We start from the raw sequence: 25,231 nt of genomic DNA, 5'->3' as shown, positions 1-25,231 counted from the left end.
GATTATTTTTTTATGTATTATCTTACGAGAGAGAGAGAGAGAGAGAGAGAGAGAGAGAGAGACTGACTCCCATAACGCCATGCAGGACAGCATTACGGAAGAGAAAATAAGACACGCAGTTTCCAAGGCCACTCAGTGGACAACAAACAAAAACCATGGCTTATGGTCTGTAAGAACTTCTACTTTGTTCCCCATCAGTAACATTTTAAAATGAACTAAGCTCGACACTATTGCAAAGGCTTCTTTATCTATGGTGGCCATTGATCTATCGTTGCCGCCCTTTGTCCTGAACTTCCTGCTATAAAAGGCTATGGGATGGAATTTCCCATCAAACTTTTGCATAAGGCAAGCACCTATACCTTCCTGACTGGCATCGGTCACTAATGTAAAAGGTTTGCTAAAATCTGGAGACTTCAAAACAGGGGGATTCATTAGCGTGCCCTTGAGCTTTGGAAAACTCTCCGCCTGGGGTTCCTTCCATTGAAATTGAACGTCTTCCCGCAATACATCTGTTAGGGGAGCTGCTATATTAGAGAACCCTTTCACAAACCTCCTGAAAAAGACTTAATCTCTTTCTTTGATCTGGGGGTGCGAAAATTCGCTATTGCTTTGACTTTATCGTCATTTACTCTATTTTATGTTCATCTGCTTTGGGTAATAAAGAGTTTATTTTGTATTTATGTGAGCTTAATAGCCTAGTGACATGCTTGCAGATAGAGGGCGCCGCCTGTTGCCACAGGTAAGAATTGTTAATTTGTGTAGTTTTGTCCAAGGGAGGGGGTTAAATATATATCTTTGCAACTGCATTTATTACTTCTGCATGCAGCCTATATTTCATCATGACCTCAATGAGCTTTTTTCTATTAACTGAGTTCAAATGCTTTTTGGAAGTCTATTGATACTACAAATAATGGGTCCTTCTGTAAGTTTTCTTGTATGCAGTATTGTAAAATACATAAATTATCGATTCCTCTCCTTTGTGGCCGGTAAAGCCTGATTGCAGTTCATTCATTTTTCCTATATTTCTAATATGCTTTTCTATTTTGGTTTTCAGGATCCCAATAAGAATATTATATGATGCATTTGTTAGAGCAATTGGCCTTAGATGACTGTGGGGTTTTTGTTTCTTGGGCGTCAGTGTTTTTTGTTTTTTTACTTAAACCAGCTTCTCTGCGTTTTCCTGCCATTCAGTATGATGTTTAAACATTCTGCCAATTCTTTTTGGAGGTTGGTACTTTGTAAAAGTAGTTTGAACAGAACTGGCTTCATTCCGCCTGGCCCCGGTGCTTTATTTGCCTTCATTTTCTCAAGTTGATTTTTTACATCTTCTTCTGTTATGTTGACTTCTTCCATGGGTCTAATCTCTGTCTCTGTTAGATCCACATTCCATGCATGTGTTCCCTTAAAGATATATGGTATTTCATCTGCTGTCCTAATCTTTTCTTCCATGTCATGTTTGTACTGTTCTTTCTTGCTTTCATTCCATATCTCCCCTATTTTGTTTTCTTCTTTTGGTATATTGTTTTCCCAGAATTTTACCAGCTCTTTCCTTTCCCTAGGGTTTTTCGTCCTTCATCTCTTGCTTATTTTCGTCGTATATTCTTATCCATTCTTTTCGGATGTGGTCTTTCCTCTCAGCATGTCCTAACTATATTCCCCAGATTTTCCGTTGTCTGGTTTTTTATCATTCATATCTCATTTCTAACCTTTTCTCCATATTCTTCATATGCTTTCTTTATTATTATCTGTACTTTTTTTGTTTTTGTTTAAGATATGCTTTTTTCATAGTATCTTTTTTCTCCTATTCTTGTGGCTTTCCTTTTTATCTTTTTATATATCCTTCTTTGGCTTATTTCTTTCTTTATTTCTTTGGTAAACCCATACTGGTTCTATTTCTTCTTGCTTTCCTGTCTTTAACCTTCATTTGATTATCTTCTCTAGGGTATTTGCTTTTGCTTTACTCATTGTTTCTTCCAACTGGGTTAGAACTCCTTTTTTGTCTTGTTAGCTTATTTTATACTCTATATATTCAGGATATTTCCTGGTAGACTTTTCAAAGAGGAATTAAAGCTGAAAATAAACCAACTCCAGACTTTAAAAAATTGGATTGGCCGAGAAAGTTGTATAACAGAGTAATAAATAAAATGAAATGAAAGATTAAAGAAAACATATGAATCACATCGAATAATTAAATTAAATGAACGAGTAAAAAAAATAATCGAGTTAAGAGAGAGAGAGAGAGAGAGAGAGAGAGAGAGAGAGAGAGAGAGAGAGAGAGCCATAGAAAATGGTCAAAAAAGCGTAATACGTACGTTTTCTATGATGAACAGACATGGATGACTGTGTAAAGTTAGACATATGATATTTATTTATTTATTTATCAATTTCCCACGGTGATAGCAGCACATATCTGTTGAATTATATTTTATATTTCCTTTTTAATCTTATTATCTTTTTCACGCTACCGTTCTTTTCGTAGAAGCCTGCTCTGCAGGATCATAAAGGGTCTTTTCATATTTGTGCAGATGCTCGAAAGATATCACAGTCCCATCTCTTATGAAACAAGAAAATTGATGAGTTTCCGTGGCTTGAAACATAACATTAAGGATATTACATAAAAGCCACTAGGCCTTTTAACGTCTCCACATTAGGCCTGCTCCTTTCTGGAAACCACACCTCCTGGTAGGATTCATCTTAGCTGTAGTCTCATTCAACTTTGGGTTACATGGAAATTGGAATAATGTTTAAAATGTTTTATGTTTATGTTTTAGAATGTGCGAAGCTATCAAGACAGGATGTCAAAAATAGCTGAAATATTTCCTAGGGAAAACAGAGCCAACGAATGGAGTTAACACACGACTATAGCTACAGAACTTTCTCGTTATCTTAGGTCAGAAGAATTCATAAACTATAATTTAAGACTTTATTCAGTTTTGATGGCGTGAATTTGACAATTTATATAGAATACGCAGTATGAATACATAAAATGAAATGTACTTTGTCTTTAATGGACGTTATACTTTCCTACGCTACCAGTTGATATATCTGCATTGTGTTGTAACTTGTAGGTCTAAGGCCTCAACGCAAAAGGTACCTTAAGCATTCCCAAATGTTGAGCGTACATAACTTAAAGTTATCCATGACGCTATGGTGAAAGAATTGTGAAAGGCTTATGCCGAAATGCTTAATAGGCAGCCTTAACCAGGTGAAGAGTGCATTGGTAGGTGTTTTCAACACTAAGAATTTCCATTAGCAAATAACTTAACCCGTTAATGGCTTCTACTTGAATCTAATGAGAAAAGTGTTAATTGTTTAAATTTTTTTTTATTGGTGGGATGAGTATTTAATTCATACAGTAAGGTTACTCATCTGCCTAAAATTGTAGGCCTATTGTCCGAACTCTGTTACCTGAGGAGGGCAAGAGGCTCATCATTATCACATCCCTCTTGCCAATAAGTTAGTCTGTTTGAAGAGCACATCAAAGTCAGTCAACAATTATGATAAATGAGCCCCTGTTAGAAGCCAAGAACTTGGTGTCGTAGGTTTGACTTGAGAATACTAGGTTTACGACGATTTTAGCGCTAACCACTGCATTCAAGAAACCACTGACCTACTGAGGGATACTATAGCTCTATCCACTTAACTGGTGTTCAGTAAACACGCATTTGTGGTCATTACATCTTAACTGCTTGTTTAGTTCATGCAGTATTAAAGATATGTGGCATTTATACATCAGTTAGCTTTTGATATTAATATAACCGAAGTTACTTGACTAATTGACTGGTAATTTTGGTTCTTATGGAATCCGATGAAGAGACCTGTTTATGTATTATGTACCTGGATGGTAATTTCCAGCCAAGTCATCATTCAAGCTTTTATTTTTATTTTTTTATTGCAGTGTGGCTCTGTATAGTAACACCTCAATACATAAATCATGCTAGTTTATTCTGTAAGAATCACTTGATTACAGTACCTTTGCTGTATCATCATAGCTCTCTCTCTTTGACTCTGCCACTTACCCCAGAGTGTTCTACTATGGTACTAGATCATATTTCAATCTGTAGTGCCGAATATTTCCATTAGCTAGCTTATCAGAGATACTTAAAACCTTGCACTCTAAAGTGTGCTGGACATTCTGCCAAATATCTATGCCTTGCATTTTGCTTGCTTGCAAGATTTTCCTCACGACTCTCTTTTCTCTGTACTCTGTGAGGCACTAGCACTGATATATACCTCTCCCGTCTTACAGATGACCTCACCTTCCATTTCATCAGAGATATAATCAGCTATCTAGAGTCAGCCTACATATTGTCTCTCAGAGTTTTCAGCTCACATTTCAAATGGTCTCTCAAACACTGTCTGGGCCTGGCCCCCCCCCCCGCCCCTTTCCCCCCCCCCCCCCCCCACAAGCACACTCATCCCCCCCCCCTATTACTTTTTCGCTCAGTCCAGGGTACGTTTCTTGCGTGCTCATGTACGAGTACATAGCATCCATTCTACCCAGGCACCGTTCTTTCTGCCGTGCCACAATGGAACGAATATTAAGTCAGTCTTAACCATCAAGAGTCACCTGCATAATTCAATTCAAATTCGAGAGATTTATCGACATCTATTACATATACATCAAATAAGGTGTATCAGCATGCTGGTACACCCTCCATAAATTCTGAAAGCTCAGTACATAAAGAGAATGTATGAGTTAGGCTCGTTACATAAATTATATGAAAAATGAAGACTATCACCAACATATTCCCACGAATGCTTGTATCCTAGTCTTAGCCTCATTATAACTATGTCAATTTGAGAAGGAACTTTGCCATTATGTACTATGGGTATTTCCAGATACCTATAAATAGTGCCTCGTGATATTACTGCCACCTGCCAAAACGCTCCCAATGCAGCTCTCCGATATCTCGCACCTCTCTCTCTATTCGACAAAAACTTACAACACCAACGATATCAACAGAGGTTTTACATGTTGCATCTTTTGTTAATTCGTCAGAAGCTACTTTTACGGGCTGCTCTATGAGCAAGAGCTCGTGCTGGCATAAGGCCAGCTCAATAAAAAACAGCAGCTTCATTGAAATATATACTTAATGTGAGAAGGTACCCAGTATAACTGAGCATAAAAACCACTTCCTTCTATCTCATGAATCAAAGCCTTTCGCTGGTATGCCAAATCAGCATTAGAAGGACAATTAACAGTAAATTTATTTTCACCTAATTCTTGTATGACAACTCCACATCCAGCCTTCACTCCAATATACATATGGAAAGCACTACATCTCGGCAAATTACTTAATGACAAAAATCACCTGTTTGAACTCATTAGGCCGACACCCAACTCTTTTTGTAATCCAATTTCTTTATTCGTATCTCTACCTTTGTACATAGCCACGACTTGAAAGGTCTGACCTTTGGCAATTGAACACATTACTTCACAAATATCAAGTTACACAATTTCCGTGAATAGTTGTTAGCTCTAATTGGAGCATTAAACCTTTCCTGATGACTTGGCAATTATAACCATTCCCATACATATATCCAATTCCCCTCTTCTTATCATTCGGGCAACGGAAAGAGATAATTTCTCTTCAGTTCATTCTCCGAATAATCGATAACTGAGCTCACTGGACTAATCTCAACCATCCTTAAAGCCCGAATACTGGCTCCTTTACCTCTGTCTGCAAGCACTTGTCATGGTTTGAGTCTCGCCAGGCAAAGATTTCGACGTAGTTGATCTCGAACATGGTGTTTTTAAAATTTACATACATGCATGCATTCCGAGAATATCCCTTAGCACTTTCTCATTAAATAACAAAAAACTAAATGTCTGTCTACAAGTCTGTAATTTGCTCTTATTTCCATTTATAACCAAACCCAAATGCCTTAACATGTTTTGCAGCATAAGTAGCATAAGAATCACGTTGTATAAGAATATCATCAGCATAAATTACAGTATCAGTATTTCTTGGGAATGTGAGTCTATTTTGTTCAGATAAACAAAAAGGTAGGGCTTAACATTCCATCTGTGTTCAGTATAACCATAAAGCTTTCACTCCGTTGTTTGGCAGTTTTTCTGTTGATATTACCTCACCATTTTTTCGTATCAACGGCAGCCTTCAAGTATACATCTGTCCCTGCCAATACTCAATACTTTACTAGCACATTTCGTTGCACTCTTATTTTTTCCTAAAACCAAATTATCAGATAGCTGTTCTCCATTAACACGAAGTAACCTATTTAAAACAAGTCTTGCTATTCATTTGCAAAAGCACGATGTCAGAGATATAGGCCGATATCTCCATTACTTCTGGGAACAGGAATCGTTAAAGCTACCTTCCATTTTATAGGTAAACTGCCATTCATTAAATCCAGTAGCGGACTATCATCCATTGCAATGAAACAATAGTTTATAACATATGTTACTCCATCCATAGCTCGAGCAATAGACTTTCCTCGGTTGATAGCAAGTAGTAGTTCATTTCTAGTTTAAGGTAGACGAGTCTCGTCTCGTATTCCTGTTTGCATTCCCACCAAACAGCTGTCTTTTTTTTCGTTTAACTCCTCTGACCTTGTCAACCACATTCCATGCTCCCTTAGGGGTTTTATTAAAGAAAATATCTTAAGAGATAACCGTCCCAATAATTCCCCCTTACTGCTCTTCTCCATTCTGCTGTTCCTCCAGCCATTTGGATCATGGTTTCCGTATTCTGATAATCATTAGGACAGAAGACTCGACCCTAGGCATAGTAGCATCGGTAACTGAAGTGAACTGAATTGAATTTGTTTGTTTTTTGTTTGTTTGGATGGTGTTTTTACGTTGCATGGAACCAGTGGTTACTCAGCAACGGGACCAACGGCTTTACGCGACTTCCGAACCACGTCGAGAGTGAACTTCTATCACCAGAATAACACATCTCTGACCCCTCAGTGAAATGCCCGAGAATCGAACTCGCGGCCACCAAGGTGGCACGCCAACACCATACCGACCACGCCACTGAGTCGCTCACTGAAATGAATTGAAGATAGAATTTAGGCCAAAGACCAAGCACTGGAACCTAGGAGGTCTTCAGCGCTGAAACGGATATTGACAGTAAAAGGTTTGAAAAGTGTATCAGGAGTCAAACCTCGCATTTGCACCGTGAATCAATTGGTGCAAGATGGAACAAAGAGAATATGAAAGGAGGTACAGTAAAAGAAACGAAAGGGGTTGCAGCTATGAGCCGAAGTCACGCTGCCCAGAACCAGAGGTGGTCATCGAAAAAATGTATTTTCATCATTACCATAATTATCCTCCTACTCTTATCATCTTTAACCTTTTGCTGTGTCCTCTAGATATATTTTTTCTTAAAGAAGTTAAAATCTAATTTCTCTATATTTATAGTGACAGATTCCAAAGCTATCACTAAGCAATTCACCCACAACCAAGGCACACAGCGCCTCAGTGACGTGGTTGGTATGGTGTTGGCGTCCCACCTCTGTGGTCGCGAGTTCGATTCTCGGGTATTCCACTGAGGAGTCAGGGATGTGTATTGCTGGTGATAGAAGTTCACTCTCGACGTGGTTCGGAAGTCACGTAAAGCCGTTGGTCCCGTTGCTGAATAACCATACTGGTTCCAAACAACATTAAAACACCATACAAACAAACAAACAAACAAACAAACAACCAAGGAACCTGCTTCATATTCCGCCATGTTCAAAGGCAAAGCATAGTCAAGTCGTCCACCCCTTATATGAGTGGGTTCATCCGGTGCTACTAAAATGACGTATGTTCCAGAATTGTAAGGAAATTTCGTAATTTATTTTGGAATAAATAATTGTGAGCCATTTGCCTGTCCTTTAGTATGATTTTGTATAACTTTTACCTTTTCTTAACATTTTTCTCTTTATATAACATTTACTTTTGTTATATTTGTTTCGTATGGCTTTTGCCTATTGTAAATTTGCTATAGTATATCAACATTTGATTTGTATAAAATTTGCATTATAGCTTGGCATTTCCTTTTGTATAAATTGAGTTAAAATTCTTCTCATGTTTCTATTTACTTATTTATTATTCTTTTTGCCTGGAATCTTTTGAGCTTAGTAGGTGCGTATAGCAGCATGCTGCTACACTCCATTTGATGTATATCAATAAACTTTTTGAGTTTGAAAAGTAGTCTGTTTACCCAGAGTGTCAAATGTGTTTCGCCGTGTTTAGTACTAGTCCCTCGGTGGTCAAATGCACTTAGGGACATTTGATCCCTGAGGGGCAAGTATTAAACATGGCGAAACAATGTAGAAACACGAAGGTAGGCTGCCTCATATAGTAGCTTTATTATTATTATTATAAATGACTAGTTTATCCAGACCTCTTGGGCTGGTTCTCCTATAGTAACACCGCTCATTCTTACCCAAAACCCAAACGTTATCCATGGAATTCAGCACATAATTCAAAGAACACCCATTTCTGTGCTGAGATCCGTTAAGTAAATCTAATTCCAACATATCAGAACGTAAATAAGACATTATTAATATAAAAGACATGATCCTTGATACGAACATTGGCCCTCAAAATCTCTGTTATTAACCGTAACGGCTCTTTCTAATTCAGCGAGAATAGTGTCCTTAATAAACGTAGTTAACCTCCTCCTGTTGTTCAGAGGATCTGCAAGTAACTCAATAATAACGGACAGCTGAAAAGCATGAAAACCAAGAGCCCGTGCCAGCATAAGGCTGGCTTAATCTTACTACTATGGGTACCTCGAAACTTTAACATCTGCCAAGTTATTAAATCAATATTGTGGGATATAACATATGAGTGAACATCAGCAGATCTTTTCTATAAAGGTTCACATTCCACTGTTTTCCCTAAAATCTCTAACAAACAAATTATTATTTTTAAATGGGCGTCATCAGGTTGTTCTAGATATTTCAATAGAGCATCCAACAAGTAGAGAAGTTTCGGGATATAACCTTACTGACTAAAACAACGGCTCGGTCACTTTCAACCCTTCTATGCCAACATTTGTCACTCGCTGAACTCATTCTAGATTCAAGTTTCCTCTCAAGCACAGAATATGCGGTTAACAACGTCTTTAACCCCACTCCGAGGAACTTATTGTTTACCAGAGTTGATTCATTAAAAGTAGCTATTTTAACTATTTGTTTTAGTTCATTTATCCTGCAAAGTGGTCTCCCCGAGAACTGCAGCATTTCTGATTGATTTAACTTGTCCCTGGATTTTATCTGGGCATAACATAAGGAGTCATGATATTCATTACAATACCCATATACATCTATGGTTACTTAAGACACTTAAATGCCCGTGACCCCACTCGTTGCATTTAAAGCATAAAATAGGTGGTTCATTAGGCCCCGTCTACACGGCCGAGCTTTGCTCGACGAACTTTGTTCGATGTGACGTCAGAAGCGGAGAAACCGCGGCAAAGTTCTGACTTTTCTCGCCGTTTCTCCGCTTCTGACGTCACATCGGACAAAGTTCGTCGACCAAAGCTCGACCGTGTGGACGGGGCCTTATACGCGGAAATCCTCCTATAACCAGTGAATAAGACAAACAAGCAACGGGGAATTTCGTCTCTGATATGAGGGCCACCACCTCTGGCTTGGATATAAACTCTCCGCTAACAATACCTAATCATCCAGGCGAACAGGGAAATCAAAGACTATAACTTTAGTTAATTTTCCCCGGTGCTTAGGACACCCCAGACAAATGCCTTTAAATCCAGCGGTAGTCAGGTCACTCACAGGTGCCTCGCAACTTTCCCGCCTTGAGCAGTAATGTAAGTCCGATATTTACCTTCCGTGTACAGAACTTCAAATTCCGGGGGTGCCTCGTAATATACTCTCACCATCCACAGCAACTTACGATTATGATTGTTGTCAAGACAACTTGGGAAATACAGAACTTGCCTTCCATCTTCCACTGCGCCGAAATCAGGCCGACTTTCACCACCAGAATGATCACATTCCATAATGTTACCATTATCTTTTGACTCACCTGCATTATTGACACTTCCAGCGCCATCCATCCACACGAGGTTTCCTGTTCGTCCGTTTCTGGCGACTCATAATTTCAAAGCCTTCACTTTTGCGTCACCGCTTGACGATACCGGAACAGAACATGCATAGCTTTGCAATCATTCTTTGAAGCCATTCAGTAAGTATCTCCTCTCTCTCTCTCTCTCTCAGAGGACGTACAACACTACAGGACGTCTTCTGTCGAATGCTGGAGCTATAACGTATACGTTTCCAAACGACCACTGAGCGAAAAGCAGTGACACCTCCTCCATGCGACTCTACCACTCGCAGACTAATGCTCGTTTTCGTTGATGAATCATTTGATGTCCAGACTCGAGACCTCCCACTTTCCTTCAACAATATTTCCCTAGACAGCAGCTGCTCAAAATTCCCTATAATCGCTCAAATTTCCCCCAGGAATTTTCAACGTAAATAACCATTGAATAACGTTAATAAAAAATAAACTAATATACAAAACTCTAATCATGAAATATGTTTACTCTGGAATTTTAACAGTCAAATATACTTACACAGGGCTGGAGTAACTGCGTACTTGAAGACAAAATGGATCTTGCCTCTTTGCCAGTAGCCGAATCCCGACAGTATTCCGTCTCACCGATGGTAGTAGTATCATTCATAAAAAACTCAAGTCAGATATCAAAGAAAAAAAAAAAAAAAAAAAAAAAAAAAAAAAAAAAAGAGAATAATCATGAGTTTCCTTTGGGGATTTAAACAGTTCATGATAACTGATGGTCGAGAATTCCTTAGAAATCCCCAAATTATTCGCCTCAAAAAATTCCCGGAGGAGTAATTCCCTAAAAGTGGGAGACCTTATGTCCATTTCTTCTTCTTCTCCTTCCCCGTAAGAGCTTAGTTCCGTCAGTGGACCTCATGCGGTGCACAGTAGGCATTACTTAAGGTTCTTTGCAGCGGGTCTTCGGCCCTTAGCTGCAACCACTTTCGTTCCTTTTACTGTACCTCCTTTCATATTCTCTTTCTTCCGCCTTACTTTTCACCCTCTCCTAACACTCGATTCATAGTGCAACTAGTTTCTGTACAAGCAAGATCGCATATGCAAGGGAATATTTTATTGAGACTCTGTAAAGATGTTTTTGAGAAGATTATTTCAGAGGAGAGATACAACATCATATTTTGTTATGGCTTTTGCCCCTGGCACGGAAAAATGCGCAGTGTTGCGCATCCAAAACTTTAGCTGATGGCTGAGAAGTTACCTTTGGTGCCGACGGATTCCACGGAGACACTTTGGTCCACAGGTACAAATATTTCGAAGGATTTCCAGTTTTATTTAAAATTCCCGTCATGATAACATCTATACTCTCTCCATCATTATCAAATTACACGTATTGCAATATAATACAGCCCCATCGTCTGCCATTTAGTTTTCCATTAGAAGTAATGATAGATATTTACTATCATTCTTTTTTAATGAAGTTGCCTTGTGGCATCAAAGGCTATGGTCCCTTGCCCTTGGAATAGTAAGAAATCACTAAAACCTACTGGTGTAAATACAATGGTTCGTATTTGCAATGTAAAGCAAGTGTTTTTCACGGTTTACAGAAAAATTTGCTTTGTATTCTGTTTAGTCTTAAGGGACCTTCAGTGATATATAAATTAGTATTCATTTCGCCTTGTTTTACCTTTTGCAATCACATGTAGTACATTACTATCTGTCTGTTGTTTCACAAATGGGCAATGAAACTTTTCAGAATCATTGACAGAGATGCATAAGTAGACTGGAGTTTCAAGAGCGTATACCTTAACACCTGTTTACAATTTACCAGTGACAAGTTCAGCTGGTACACAAATGGGAGCTTGATTTTAGATGATTGTATTGTTCCTTCATTACACAATTGTTCTGTTAGCTTTTGGTTTTAAGAATATCACATAGAATCTTTTGGGCTGTAATTTTTTTTTTTGGCATTTATCAAGGGGTTTTGTAGATTTTTTTTCCTAACTGTAAAATTACCAGTGACTGAAGGTTTGGGTAATGTTGTGTATTTTACAGTTTGAAGATTTCCAGCGGCATAAGACGCTTGTACTGACAATATTTCCACACACTGTTAAAAGAGGCGTCAGGGTTCAGTGTAGAACAGATTCACAACACAGTAGTTAGTTAGAGACAACGTAAACAAAGGGTTAAAAAAAAGCGCAAACCTTGATGCTCTGAGTAGCACCAACACTTACAAGCAACACAGAGAGAGGGGTGGGGATGTAGACTGAAACACACATCTGCAGTTTCTCAGTTTTATTTAATAAATTTGCAACACGAGAACTTTACAGTATATTAACTATATGTCCTTATTGCCTCTAGAAATGCAAAGTTACAGCTCGGTGCTTCGTCCTCTTAGTAACTGACTATATAATTGGGGGCAATCTCGGGTGCAATAGACAGAGACGAATGGAGAGGTGCCCAGGGACTACTGACAAGAGAGTGGTCAAAGAGCAGAGCGGCTTTTTAAATCTTCTTCTACTTATTCTTCTTCTTCTTCCTCCATATGCAAAATAGCACCTAATTTACGCTAACGAACGGGGCTGTGGCCAGACCCACACGTCAAAAAGTCCAATTCGGTATTCCACAAAGGCTAAATCCAAGACATGGAAAGTATTCCTCTTTTATTTCCCCCTGAAAATGTCTTACGCTAAATAGAAGTAAGTAGTCCTAATTAACTGAATCTTTGAAGAGCAAGTCATCTACAAATCATCTACTTCAAAACATCCCGAAGGACATCAGAGCGACACCACTCAGTACTTATCCCTGTCATAACAGTGACCGAAAAAGAGAGAGAGAGAAAAAGGGGACAAAAAGTAACCATAAATCTAGCATACTACCCTTTAGGAGGGCCGTCTTTCTGAAATTTTGAAAAGTACTTACTATAAGTCTACGGGTCAAAATGAACAGAGCGCAAAACTCGCTTCAATTGTACGCACAATGAAACGTTAGCCAATGGATTTAAAAAAACACACACAATCAAAAAATATCTTTTCTTCAAGTTAAAAAAAGGGATCTCTCGCTGAGCCCACTTCAGCGCAGGGGTATCGCTTGCAGAACTTGACGCCACGGCGTTCCTTCTTCTTCTTCCTCCTTCTCGCCCCTCCATTCGTGATGGAGGGGACTGAAACGCCTCCCTCTGGGGTCCCACTGCCTCCCAGGGGGCAGCAGCAGCAGTTGGGATCCTACCGCATCCCACCCAGGAGCGAGAGCTAAGGGCTTCTTCGCCCTCCACAGGTCTACCCTGGTCTGTGTTAACGTCTCCTCCAGATTATCTGGTTGACTCGTCCCTTTCCCCGACTGAGAAGCCATTGAATCCCGGACTCAAATGTTTACAACTAAAGGTCACCTGAAGTTTCCTATGAGTGTATATAAGTGTATTTATATAATATATGTATATATATATAATACTGCACGTATATATAAAAACGTCCCTGTCTCTGTCTACTGAACCTATAAAACAGGATTATACCGAAGCAATTGGAAACAGTACCTTCTAATAGGTGATCACAAAAGTTATAACAATACAAGGTCTAACAGTTCATACTTAGAGAACAATTGATTTCTTTTGTATGTTGGTTTGTCTGCCATTTCAAAAAATCGCATGTGGCTGTGTTTAGTATAGGTGATGTGGCTATTTTTTTATTTTTTCTTATTTTTTTAAGTAATGGCCAGGACATCAGCTGACCAATCAGCGCCTTCCTTGCTCAGGTCAGCTGAGGGCGCGGGCCAATGAGATGAAACGTTCGAGTAAAACAACCCCAAGTGATTTGATGACCGCCACAAATGTCAGTTTTCGCCTTTTATTATTATTATTATATTTTACAGAAGCCGAAAAAGTTTCAGTTTTGGTTTTAGTGTTTTTATTATAATATATTTTTACATTTCTCGTAGCGAGAGGTCTTACCCTGAATATTTTTTTTAAACTTTAGTCTAGACTCCATTACTGGATTAAACCACGAAAAAATGGCTGCGTTTAATTATTATCAACGTCATGATTATCATTAACTGTCTTCAATATCGTCACTGTCAACCCCCATCTTGTGCTTTGCAACCTTATGGTCAATCTTGCTTTCTACTCTTTTGGCTTTTGTTTTTTTTTATTTATTTTTTTTACCAATCAACAGGACCCCTCCCGATTTCAGAAGTGAAATCTGTCCCCTTTATTTCCCAATTAACGAAATTGCTGTCCTCAAAAAATGGTCGAGAAATCATTCACATGAACATTGCTGATGTCAGCTTTCTGGTACTGGGGGCAAAACAGAGTCAAGAGAAGAGGTGGGGTAGGGGGATTTCTATCTAAAAAAAAAGGAAAATTAGTCTTAAAACTATCTGGTTATGATACAAAGCACCAACAGTCCTACGTTGAATTGAAAAATGGGTTTATTATTACGAACTGCAAAGGAATTTTCAACAAAGGCTTAGATAGCTCATGTTCACACCACAACATGACCACAAATAGGCCTAAGTCTCTTTAATTATCGTTCTTTGAAAATGACTGACCGATTGATTTGAGACAATCCCTCAAGACATTTTGTTTTGGAGTTCCGATTTAACTAACCCCCCCAAAAACAATAAAACTACTTTTACTTGAAGGAAAAGGGGCACCGAAACTTTTGAGGAGACAGGCAGTGAGGTTGAGTCTGTGATACCACCCTGAAAAGCATTCCAAGTTAGCCCAGAAGTTAGCCCAGACACGATCTGAGTAGGTCTCCCTTTCTCGAAGATCAGAGTATTAAATAAAATAGAAAAAAAAGACTTCTATGAAACGGGAGAACATTCAAGTGACAGTTTTAAATCTCGCAGCAAGACTGACTATAGAGGTTTCATGCATCTGACCCCCCCTAGCAGGGCTGACAGTGAGATCTGTTATATATTTGGGGGACATAAGAAGATGGTGCCACTTTATAGTCCTAGAAAATGCGCTGATGACCGAGAGGGGGAAGAGGGTTGATGTGTCTCAGGGGAACTGGTGAACGCGGAAAGATTCAAATCATCATCAAAAGATGGTGGGGGGAAGCGGGGTGAGGGGGGTGTTTTTAGGGGACGGGGCTTGGGTTGGGGGTGGAAGGAACATCACGCTACAGATTCTAGGCCGAGGGTTGGGAGAGAAGAGAGAGAGAGAGAGAGAAGAGAAAGAGAGAGAGTGAGAGAGACAGACAGAAAGGCTTAGGTACAAATGATGAAAGGAGGATCAACTTACGATGATATATTTATATGTATTTATATATTTATATTTATATATATATATACTTGATACTCTATTCTCTAAGATCATTGAATTTGTGATGAAAAACTATCAACAACAGTGGCACCAAGTTCTTGTGACACGCGCTTCTTGGCAGCTCGAATACAAAAGGTCCCATTTCTACATACACAACAAGGGGGCAAGTCGAGGGCCTCTTGATCCTCACGCCGACGGATGGTGCCCTTGGAACAACACCCGCCGGAGGATGATTGGAATTAAGATGGTGGGTGAAAGTTGGAAGAAGGAATGGGTGAAAGTTCGAAGGAGGAATGGGTGAAAGTTGGAAGAAGGAATGGGTGAAAGTTGGAAGGAGGTGTGGGACAGAGATGGAGAGACGAGAACCAGATGGCGGAAAGAGAGAGAGAGAGAGAGAGAGAGAGAGAGAGAGAGAGAGAGAGAGAGAGAGAGAGAGAGAGAGGTATGGTACAGACAGCTCTAAACTGCAAGTGGCTACAGGTTAACTAAGCAAGTGTTGATTAAGCAACTCCCTACTGTAACTTTCTTCGGTAATAGAGAAGTAATGCTTAGTTCCATTAAGAAGCTAAAACTAATAACATTCTGCTTTTAGGATATATAAACATCTTATTGAACAGACAACATAAATATGATTCTAGTCAAATTCAATTTCACCTAGCCGGGAATAAAGACATTCTGGTACATATAAAATATGCACATCACAACAAAACAATAGAAAAGATCTTGTTATAATAATAATCCATAAAGTATGTGAGAAAACAACCAGCTTTATACAAGTCTAAACACTTAAGTCACCTGTCTGAACGACAGCCCGCCCGACAAGGAAACAGAATGATGATTATTCTTTGGCTACAACCTAGACTGACTGAGAAGGTGTTTGTTTTAAGGGTATAGGCACAGCCGGACTGGGGCGGACCGAAGAGGCGTCCCGGGCACTGATGAACGGTTCGGGTCTCCTAGACCCAGCGCTCTTTCTCTCTCCTTTCTTGTCCACAAGTCCTTTCTTCTTCTTCTTCTGCTGCTTCTTCTTCTTCTTCCTCGAGCGACGACCCTGCCGCGACCCCGACTCCCAGCCCGTCCTGCCCGACTCCCTTTGGCTTTATTTATTTATAATAACAAGGAGAGAACGGCCATTATGTCGATGTCCTAGAAATAAGTTATGGGGACTAAAACACTACTTCGGAACCTCGGTGGGTACGTCAACTTATGTTTAACTCTATAATTGCACAAGTCCATTCACAATAGATCCAATCTGCCTGACGAGGCACATGGCAAAATTGTCACACTATTATGGCTAAGGGTGTGTCCCGTGGTTATCCTAATCTAAGAGCGCCCCCCTGAAAAGCAGGAAGCCCGCAGTGGTGTGGGTGACCCATGAGCCAAGCCTCACAAACTGCTCGCTGAACCCACGCCGCCATCCACCTCGTTCCTCCTCATACCGTGGACTGTAGGCAAAGCCTCTCCTACAGCCATTGATGAACAACTCACGGAGCAGCTGCTGCCACGAGACGTCAGGTGGATGCAGCTGCCACAGCAGCAGCAGCAGCAGCAGCAGCTGCGCGTCAGTGCAGACTTCCGAGGATGCAAAGTGTCTTCTTCTTCTTCTCCGGATCTGTCAGGACAGTTGTGGGCTTGGAGGCGGGCGGGCGACGTGGGCAGGGCAGGTGGTGGGTATTGGCGGCAGAGGCGGCAGAGGCAGCAGGAGCAGCTTCATGGGTACGCCTAGTGTCAGACTGCTCAGAGACACACGCTGTTGCCTTGATAGCTTAAATGTGGCGCGTCAACAACCACAAAGTAACATATATTTATATAGATTTATATTTATATATATATGTATTTCCACTGTGTTTCTGTTTTTGAGTTTATTGAACAAGAAGCACTATAACCACACGCAAAATGAATGGGAAAACTGATACATTTCTTGATGAAGTGTATGACCGTTCATGGAATAATACTGTACTGAAGAATACTTGAATACTCCCAAAATACAGAAAACACTTTCTCGTAATATCACCAGTCTGCTACACAGCTTAGATAAAGCAAAAATGATAAACCTACGAGCATATAAAATACACACAAACAGTCATTTAAAGATTAAATTCACTATATGAAAATTCGACTTAACAAGAGCTGTCGAGAGATTTCGAGATGAGGCTGCGATGACAACAGTGACCAAGACCTCTGCAGATACTGCATCCCTTCACAATGATTTTTCTGTCTTGCCAGTAATAACGACACGAATGCGGTGGTGAGGACTTCTTCGATCACTCCAAAGGTGGTACTTTGACTGACAGGCCCCCTGTTGGAAACGCAGAGCGCGGGTGTGTTGTTGCAAAGGGTCCTGGTGTGTTGGAATGTGTGGCCACCTCCAATCACCCGAGGAACCCCACAATCATCTTTTTGGCATTGTGGTGGTGGTAGTGGTGGCAGGTCCCATGGCAAAGCTCGGGGCTCGGCCACGCTCTTGAGATCTGCTTCTTCTTCTTCTTCATCATCTTCTTCTTCTTTTATTCTGCTGCTGACATTGTGACTGATTCCTGATGCTATGGTGGAGCCGCGCGGCCCACCATCCCCACAGCGTCTCGGCCGGAAAGGTCTAGTACTGCTACCAGGTGCTTGGTGGGCGGCGGGCCCCAACAAGGTGGTGTGAGAGTCGCGCGGCGCCTTCCCCTGCGTGGTGCGGTTCTGCAGCCCCCCTGAGCGGCGTCCGTCCGTCAGTAGGGTGGCGGCGAAGGGGGCTGGGCCGAGCCCTATGCACTGCCGTGGCCCCTTGCTTGAGGGATGGAGGACCTCATAGAGGCCAGGCAGGAGCCAACCACACTTACAACGCCTCGCAGTGGCCGTTGGAGTAGCCACTACCAAGCCCGAACTGGACCTGGGGCGGGTAGCGAGTATGATACTGGCCGTAGGGGTGCTGTGGGTGTCCATGCATCCCGTAGGTTGGTTGGCCATTGGGAAGGCAGTGTGTGAGCGAGTGTGGGGAAGTGCGCGGCGCTGAATCTCATATGTAATTGACAGACTGTAGCGATTTTTCTTGCTTACCAAGGCGGGACGGTTTGGAGTCGGAACTTTCTCCACCTTGTACCTCGTAGACAAGCTGGGTGACGAGCTCTGCGATGAGGACCGGGTCCATCGTCGGTGCTAAGTTGCAAAGAACGAACCAGTCACTGAGATTGTGTGCATTGATGAATCTATCCAACGTGTCTTCGGGCACCAATTTGGCGCTAAACTTGAGACGCATACGACGTGCTGGCTTGCACGTGACTAGCACCATCATATACAGCCCCCGCAGCAGAGACAGCCCGAACAACATGCAGTACCAGAAGTACAGGAACAAGAAAATTTTATCATTAAAACAATTGATGGGAAGGAGGCACAACGGGTAGTAGCTGTTGATAGTGCCTCCGCGGCTGTGATACTGAAGCTTGCAAACTGTCAGGCGCGGAAATCGAGCCGTCATTGGGGAGATGGTGGTGTTGGTCGCGTTGTGCATGAAGTTAAACCAATCGAGCCCATAATTGTAGAAGTCGCCCCCTAAGAACACGTCGGTGAGGATGAAGAAGGAAGCCAGGAGCGCGATCGCCAGCAGTTCGGTGAGCAAGTATTGCCACAGCCAATACTCGTGGTTGCCTCTGGTCTGCTTCATGTGCCACACCAGGAAGTTCTTCTTGTCCTCCCAGTCCTCGCGGCGTCTGAGGTTGGTGAAATCGAAGGGCAGGCACTGGCTGTGCGTCAGCTGGTGCCAGATCTGCCTCGGCAGATAGATGATGAGGGCTTCGATTAGCAGGAAGAAGGTCACCCACTGATAGTAGGAGATCTCCCGTCGAGAGCTCTGCCCCTCCACAAACTGACCAAGGTTTGGGTATATAACATTTTTACCAACCTGAAAATGAGGAGAGATATTAGAAAGTGAAGTAGAAACAGTCATTGGGCTCAAGATAAATTTATGATCATGTAAGAAAGAAGTGCTCCATTTCCTAACACGTGTGCAAAACCAAACACAAATGTTCACTGCGTCTTTCAAGTAAACTTTAGGTAAAACAGGTCTATGCTAATGGGGACGTCACATAACTATGACAAAAGTATGACCTCGCCACTACAAAATGTCGACTACAAAGTAAAATAAAAAGTCATCAGACAACTTCTCATGATTGATTACATCAAATATAAGATTCTTATCATATGTGATCTTCAAGCTGTGGTATTATAACTGAAGGGGCATGTTAAAGACTTGTATGTAATTGAAGGTTCATGCAACAGATTTGTATGTAACTGAAGGTTCGTGTTACAGACTTATAAATAACTGAAGGTTCAAGTAACAGACTTGTATGTAATTGAAGGTTCATGTAACAGACTTGTATGTAACTGAAGGTTCATGTAACAGACTTGTATGTAACTGAAGGTTCATGTTACAGACTTGTATGTAACTGAAGGTTCGTGTTACAGTCTTCAATGTAAATGAAATTGACGTCAAAACTTGTACATAACTGAAGGTTCGTTTGGAGACTTGTACACGATACCATAGTAAAGAGTTTCCAAAAATTGATCAATACTAATCAGTCATGAAAAACTGTCGAAACTGAACAGGAAGATGGAAGTATCAAGTTCCACTTTGCTTGTTCTTGCCAAAAGATTAAAGTCAGTGCTTGGAGCAATATAAATAATTTTTGTTGTCACTAATTTACAAGTGACATTTTTCATGGTCTCAAAAAACTCATCCAATTCTAATTCACTTTTCATTTGGATATAAACGACACCCAGATGGGACTATAATTGATAAGTGATCCCACCCTGAATGGGATTCGAATATATATATATATATATATATATATATATATATATATATATATATATATATATATATATATATATATATTATATATATATATATATATATATATATATATATATATATATATATATATATACATACACACACACACACACACACACACACACACACACACATATATATATATATATATTATATATATATATATATATATATATATATATATATATATATATATATATATATTTATATATATATAATGTAATTCCCTACCAGTGCAGTTGGAAATCCACATTGATATCTCCGATTCGCCAGGTGTATTAACCGCAAATTAACCTCGCATCCTGGACAGTACAATTAGCAAAGCAATGGCCTGAACAGGCTCAAATAGAGCCTATAAATGTGAAATGTAGACCAATCACCGTTTAGGTCTACAAGACCGGCTGGACATTCAAGTTTCTGCGATAAACTTCGAGAATATTGGTCTGTTAGCATTGCGAATGGAATAGGCGTCAAGAGCGCCCTTCAAAAGAGACGTTGATTTATATTTATATTTTGTCTCGCTTTGGTTTGCAAAGTGTAAAGGGGAGTATGAATCGTTCTTATTTCTTTAATTATTAATATTAATAACGCAAGGAGGAAATATGAAAACCGACGAGAAATGGAGGCATTACGTGGAATAACAGCCGGCATTACGACCTCATTCTTCACCAACCTGCTCCGCTGCGGAGAACGCTACAAATTTAATGAACGTTTAAGAAAAAATGTAGCCACAGAAGAATGAAAAATGAATAAATAAAGAAGAAAAGCGAGTTTAGCCCCGCGTCAACAGCAGGAGAAACATTTGAATGAGTAACAGCCCTCGTGCTAGGTCCCCTTGATGGCGAGTGGGGGGGGGGGGGGGGGGTCCATAATATTTCGGGAGTGGGTGGGGATCGCGAATTATTGGGGTGGGGGGTGGGGGGGTGGTAGGAGTTAAGAATTTTTTTTAGGTGGTTGGGGGTGGGGGGTCCATAATTTTTCGGGAGTGGGTGGGGATCGAGAATTATTGGGGTGGAGGTTAAGTCAAGAATTTTTTTTAGATGGGTGGGTGGTGTCCAGAATTATCTTGGGTGGAGGGTAGGGTGAAGAATGTTTTTGGCGTTGGAGGTGGGGTCCAGAATATTTTATGAATGGAGTGGAAGTCCAGAATTTATTGGGGGAGTGGGGTGGACGTCCAGAATATTTTGGGTGTAGGGAGGGCTTCCAGAATTATTGGGGGGGGGGGGTCTATAATTTTCTGGGGGTAGAGGTCCAGAACATTTTAGGTGTGGTGGTCCAGAATGTTCTGGGGCCTGTGGGTCCCGAATTTGTTCTTTTTTTGGGGGGTGGGGAAATTATGTAAAAACAACTGCATTAACTTCTGGAGACCAACTGAACATAGATGCCGATGGAAACGGCTATCCAATGGCCTTTTATGGACAAATTTAAAATGCATCAAAAGACCCCTATTTTCTTAAAAGGATTGGAGGGAGGCGGAGTGTTCCGAAAATAAACGATAGTAAGTGAAACGCGGCGTTCGTCTTCCGTAGACATTTTCCTCAAGAAGACGAAAATCTCTACGGAAAACGAAACCCACATTTCACTTACTCTGTCGCTGATCTGTAAGACACTTGAAAGAGTGTCTCCTACCTCCAAATAATAATAATAATAATCAATAATAATAATAATAATAATAATAATAATAATAATAATCATAATGATAATAATGACCCCTATTACAGAACGCCAGGAGGGGTAGGAATCTGCTGCTGGGGGAGGGGGGGGGAGAAGAAGCTCCCAATGCCACAATACATTCAGGTCGATGCTTGGTTGGGGGGTGGCTTGGAAAAAAAAAAAATATCCATTTAATGATCTTGCTTGTCCTGTTATGCAGAGGCGTTTTCATTCCGCCGCTCTCTCTCTCTCTCTCTCTCTCTAAGGAGGAGAAATTGGGAAGGCGGGGGAGGGGGGTTTCTTCCCTGGATTAGAAAAGTATACTAGGTGTGAACTTATTTTTACTCTCTCTGTATATTGTACATAGATTCAGCCTTCTCTCTCTCCATTTCATTCTGAATATACATGGGTTTCTCTCTCTCTCTCTCTCTCTCTCTCTATTCTTTCCGTTTGAATATAATAGCTTTTATCTCTCTCTGAATATATATTGCTCTCTCTCTCTCTCTTTCTCTTTTCCGTTTGAATGTAATAGCTTCAGACCTTCTTCTTCTTAATTTTTCTCTGTCTGTCTGTCTCTGTCTTTGTGTCTCTCTCTCCTTTCCGTTTGAATATAATAGCTTTAGACAACCCCCCCCCTCTCTCTCTCTCTCTCTCTCCTCTCTCTCTCTCTCTCTCTCTCTCTCTCTCTCTCCTCTGAAAACGTTTATGGGGAAAAGCAATTTCACTGAGCTTCCCTTTCAAGGCCAAGCATGATCACTGCAAAGTCACAGCGAGGAGACGCGCAATGATCTTCTATTCAAAGCTGTTGACATGATAGCGGTAATAACCAAGACACAATTTGCACTTTCATTCTTCGCTATTGATATGTTACTTGTAAAAACAGGCATACTCACTTTGATCCAAAGCTGTTGACATGAAATTGGTATAAACAGTCGGTATATGCATTTTCATTCAAAGCTATTGACATGATAGTGGCAAAAACAGACAATATTTGCGATTTAATACTATGCTGTTGACATGATACTGGTAAATACAAGATTCTTGCACTTCAAATCTGTTAACACGGTAGTGATAGAAACATACCACATTTGAACTTTCATTCTAAGCTGTTGACATGGTAGAGGTAAACACAGACGATATTTCCACTTACTCTATAAGCGGTTGACATAACTGTGGGGCAAACAGACGACATTTGCACTTTCATTGTAAGCTGTTGACATGACAGTGATAAAAGAAGACCATATTTGCACTTTCTTTCATGGCTGTTGACATGACTGTGGTGAAAACAGACGACATTTGCACTTTCGTCCTTAGCTGTTGACAGGAATATTGTAAAAACAAATACCCTAAACAGCTATTATGTTCTATATTCTGCTGACATGATCACTCTAACACTGACAGAATTGGAACGTTCATTCTATAGTGTTGACATGATCACCCACTAAACCAGCCAACGTTTAATCTCCCATTCTCAAGTTCTGACGTGATCACAATCACAGCAAGAACAGACAAATGCTGAATGATCATTCTAAGATGATCACCACCAGATCACACATTGATCACTAAGATAACAGACATTCATCACACTTCCATTTAATGCTGTTAAAAGGATTATTCCACATACAGGCAAACCGGGAGCAGACTAAGTTAACATCATCACCCTAAAAACGATTATTATTATTACTATTTTTTTTTTTTTGCTCTATCACAGTCCTCCAATTCGACTGGGTGGTATTTATAGTGTGGGGTTCCGGGTTGCATCCTGCCTCCTTAGGAGTCCATCACTTTTCTTACTATGTGCGCCGTTTCTAGGATCACACTCTTCTGCATGAGTCCTGGAGCTACTTCGGCGTCTAGTTTTTCTAGATTCCTTTTCAGGGATCTTGGGATCGTGCCTATTTATTATTATTATTATTATTATTATTATTATTATTATTATTATTATTATTATTATTATTGCTTTGAAGAAGATAAACCCTATTCACGCGGAACAAGCCTACAGGGGTCATTGACTTGAAATTTAAACTTCCAAAGAAAATGATAATTATTTGAAAGCAGTTACAGAAGATAAAAGGAAATATAGAAATAGATCAGGTAATAGAAAAAAAATAAACAAATGAATAGATAAAAGTATAAATACAAGATCAAAAGTAGACGGTGAATTGTTTTAGGGTAATAATGCATTACATCTTCACTGCAACTCTTGATTCAATGTTTATGGAGCATATATACTGTACCAAAGACTATAATATTTTGAACATTACTTTCGGAAAATCTCACGGAAGTTCTGTATTGCCACCCATTACAAAAGAGAATAGCCATTTTGGGAAATTTTATACTTACGCCCTTGTTACCCAAAGCACTGACTTTTCTTAGAGATAACGAGATACTTCTTATCTTGAGTTATCCATTATCTTTGGCACGGAACCAGAAATCATAAGAAATCAAGACACCAAACAGACGATAGGATCGCTTAAGGTTGAAAAAACAGTGATCACTACTTTTCACTAAATAATTGGATGATTACACGGCTATTTTTATAATGAAAAAGATAATTGTAAAAGCCTCTCCACGGGAAAACATAAAATGAACACTAATGCATAAAAAAAACCACGTCTGTTTCAAATCATATATTGGAAAAAGGACAAAAAAAATAGGGACTACAAATTTGAAATGATTTTCAAAAATGGAAAAAAGTGAACACACAATATGGTCAGCAGTGATATTAAAAGTGCTAATAACATAAAATGATATATATATATATATATAGATATTTATAATATATATATATATATATATATATATATATATATATATATATATATATATATCTATATATATAATATATATATTATATACTATATAAATGCTAAGCGTGCCATAGAAAGGAGCATCATCTAAACAGTATAAATGTTCACTCTGGAAGTGACCCACAGATCGTCCCTTACATCCTGTCACTACTATTAATCTGTCGGAGAGGGAAAAAATATACACATATATTTAAATATATGTCAAGGACATAATGATGAGAGGCTGGAATCGATATGGCAGGCATCTCCCTTCGTCTCCTGGAAATGGATGGAGAGAATGAGAGACGTCCTCATTAGTCACACGTGAAAAAATACAGACACAAATAAATGTATAAATACAAAAAAATGATCAATGTTTTGATCGTTTCCTTAAGCACTGAACACTGAGACAGAAAGTTAAGCAGACTATGGCAAAACACTCACAGCATACTACTAGTGATTCTTTTAGGTCATCAACAACATTTCTTTTTAAGTCTATTTTTTGACGACAAACATTTAAGAGTGAAGTGAATCTTTAATAACAAAAATAAAGTTGAGCAAGTATTGCGCTTTGTGACAATATAGAAGAACAATCTTAACAGTGCTATAACAATAGTTATACAGATGAAAAAAAATAACTAAGACACTAAGAGAGAAACCATGCAATTTCGACAGGAAAAGGGAGAAGGTTCACTACA

General features: G+C 39.9%; 1 protein-coding gene across 7 annotated transcripts in view; it reads right to left on the bottom strand.

Moving 5' to 3' along the window:
• Window positions 1–12,274: 12,274 nt before the first annotated feature.
• LOC135208022 (innexin inx2-like) overlaps window positions 12,275–25,231 on the bottom strand; it is a 366,951-nt gene continuing 353,994 nt past the window's right edge. For all 7 annotated transcript variants that reach the window (XM_064240132.1, XM_064240130.1, XM_064240128.1 and 4 more), the window contains one exon: window positions 12,275–19,140. In XM_064240132.1, coding sequence (XP_064096202.1) covers window positions 18,259–19,140 — 882 coding nt within the window. In that variant the 3' untranslated portion in view covers window positions 12,275–18,258. The remainder of the gene's footprint in view (window positions 19,141–25,231) is intronic.

The sequence above is a fragment of the Macrobrachium nipponense genome, chromosome 34 (genome assembly GCF_015104395.2).
Source record: "Macrobrachium nipponense isolate FS-2020 chromosome 34, ASM1510439v2, whole genome shotgun sequence".
In the NCBI taxonomy this organism is placed as follows: domain Eukaryota; kingdom Metazoa; phylum Arthropoda; class Malacostraca; order Decapoda; family Palaemonidae; genus Macrobrachium; species Macrobrachium nipponense.
This window is presented reverse-complemented; position numbering and strand designations above follow the sequence as displayed.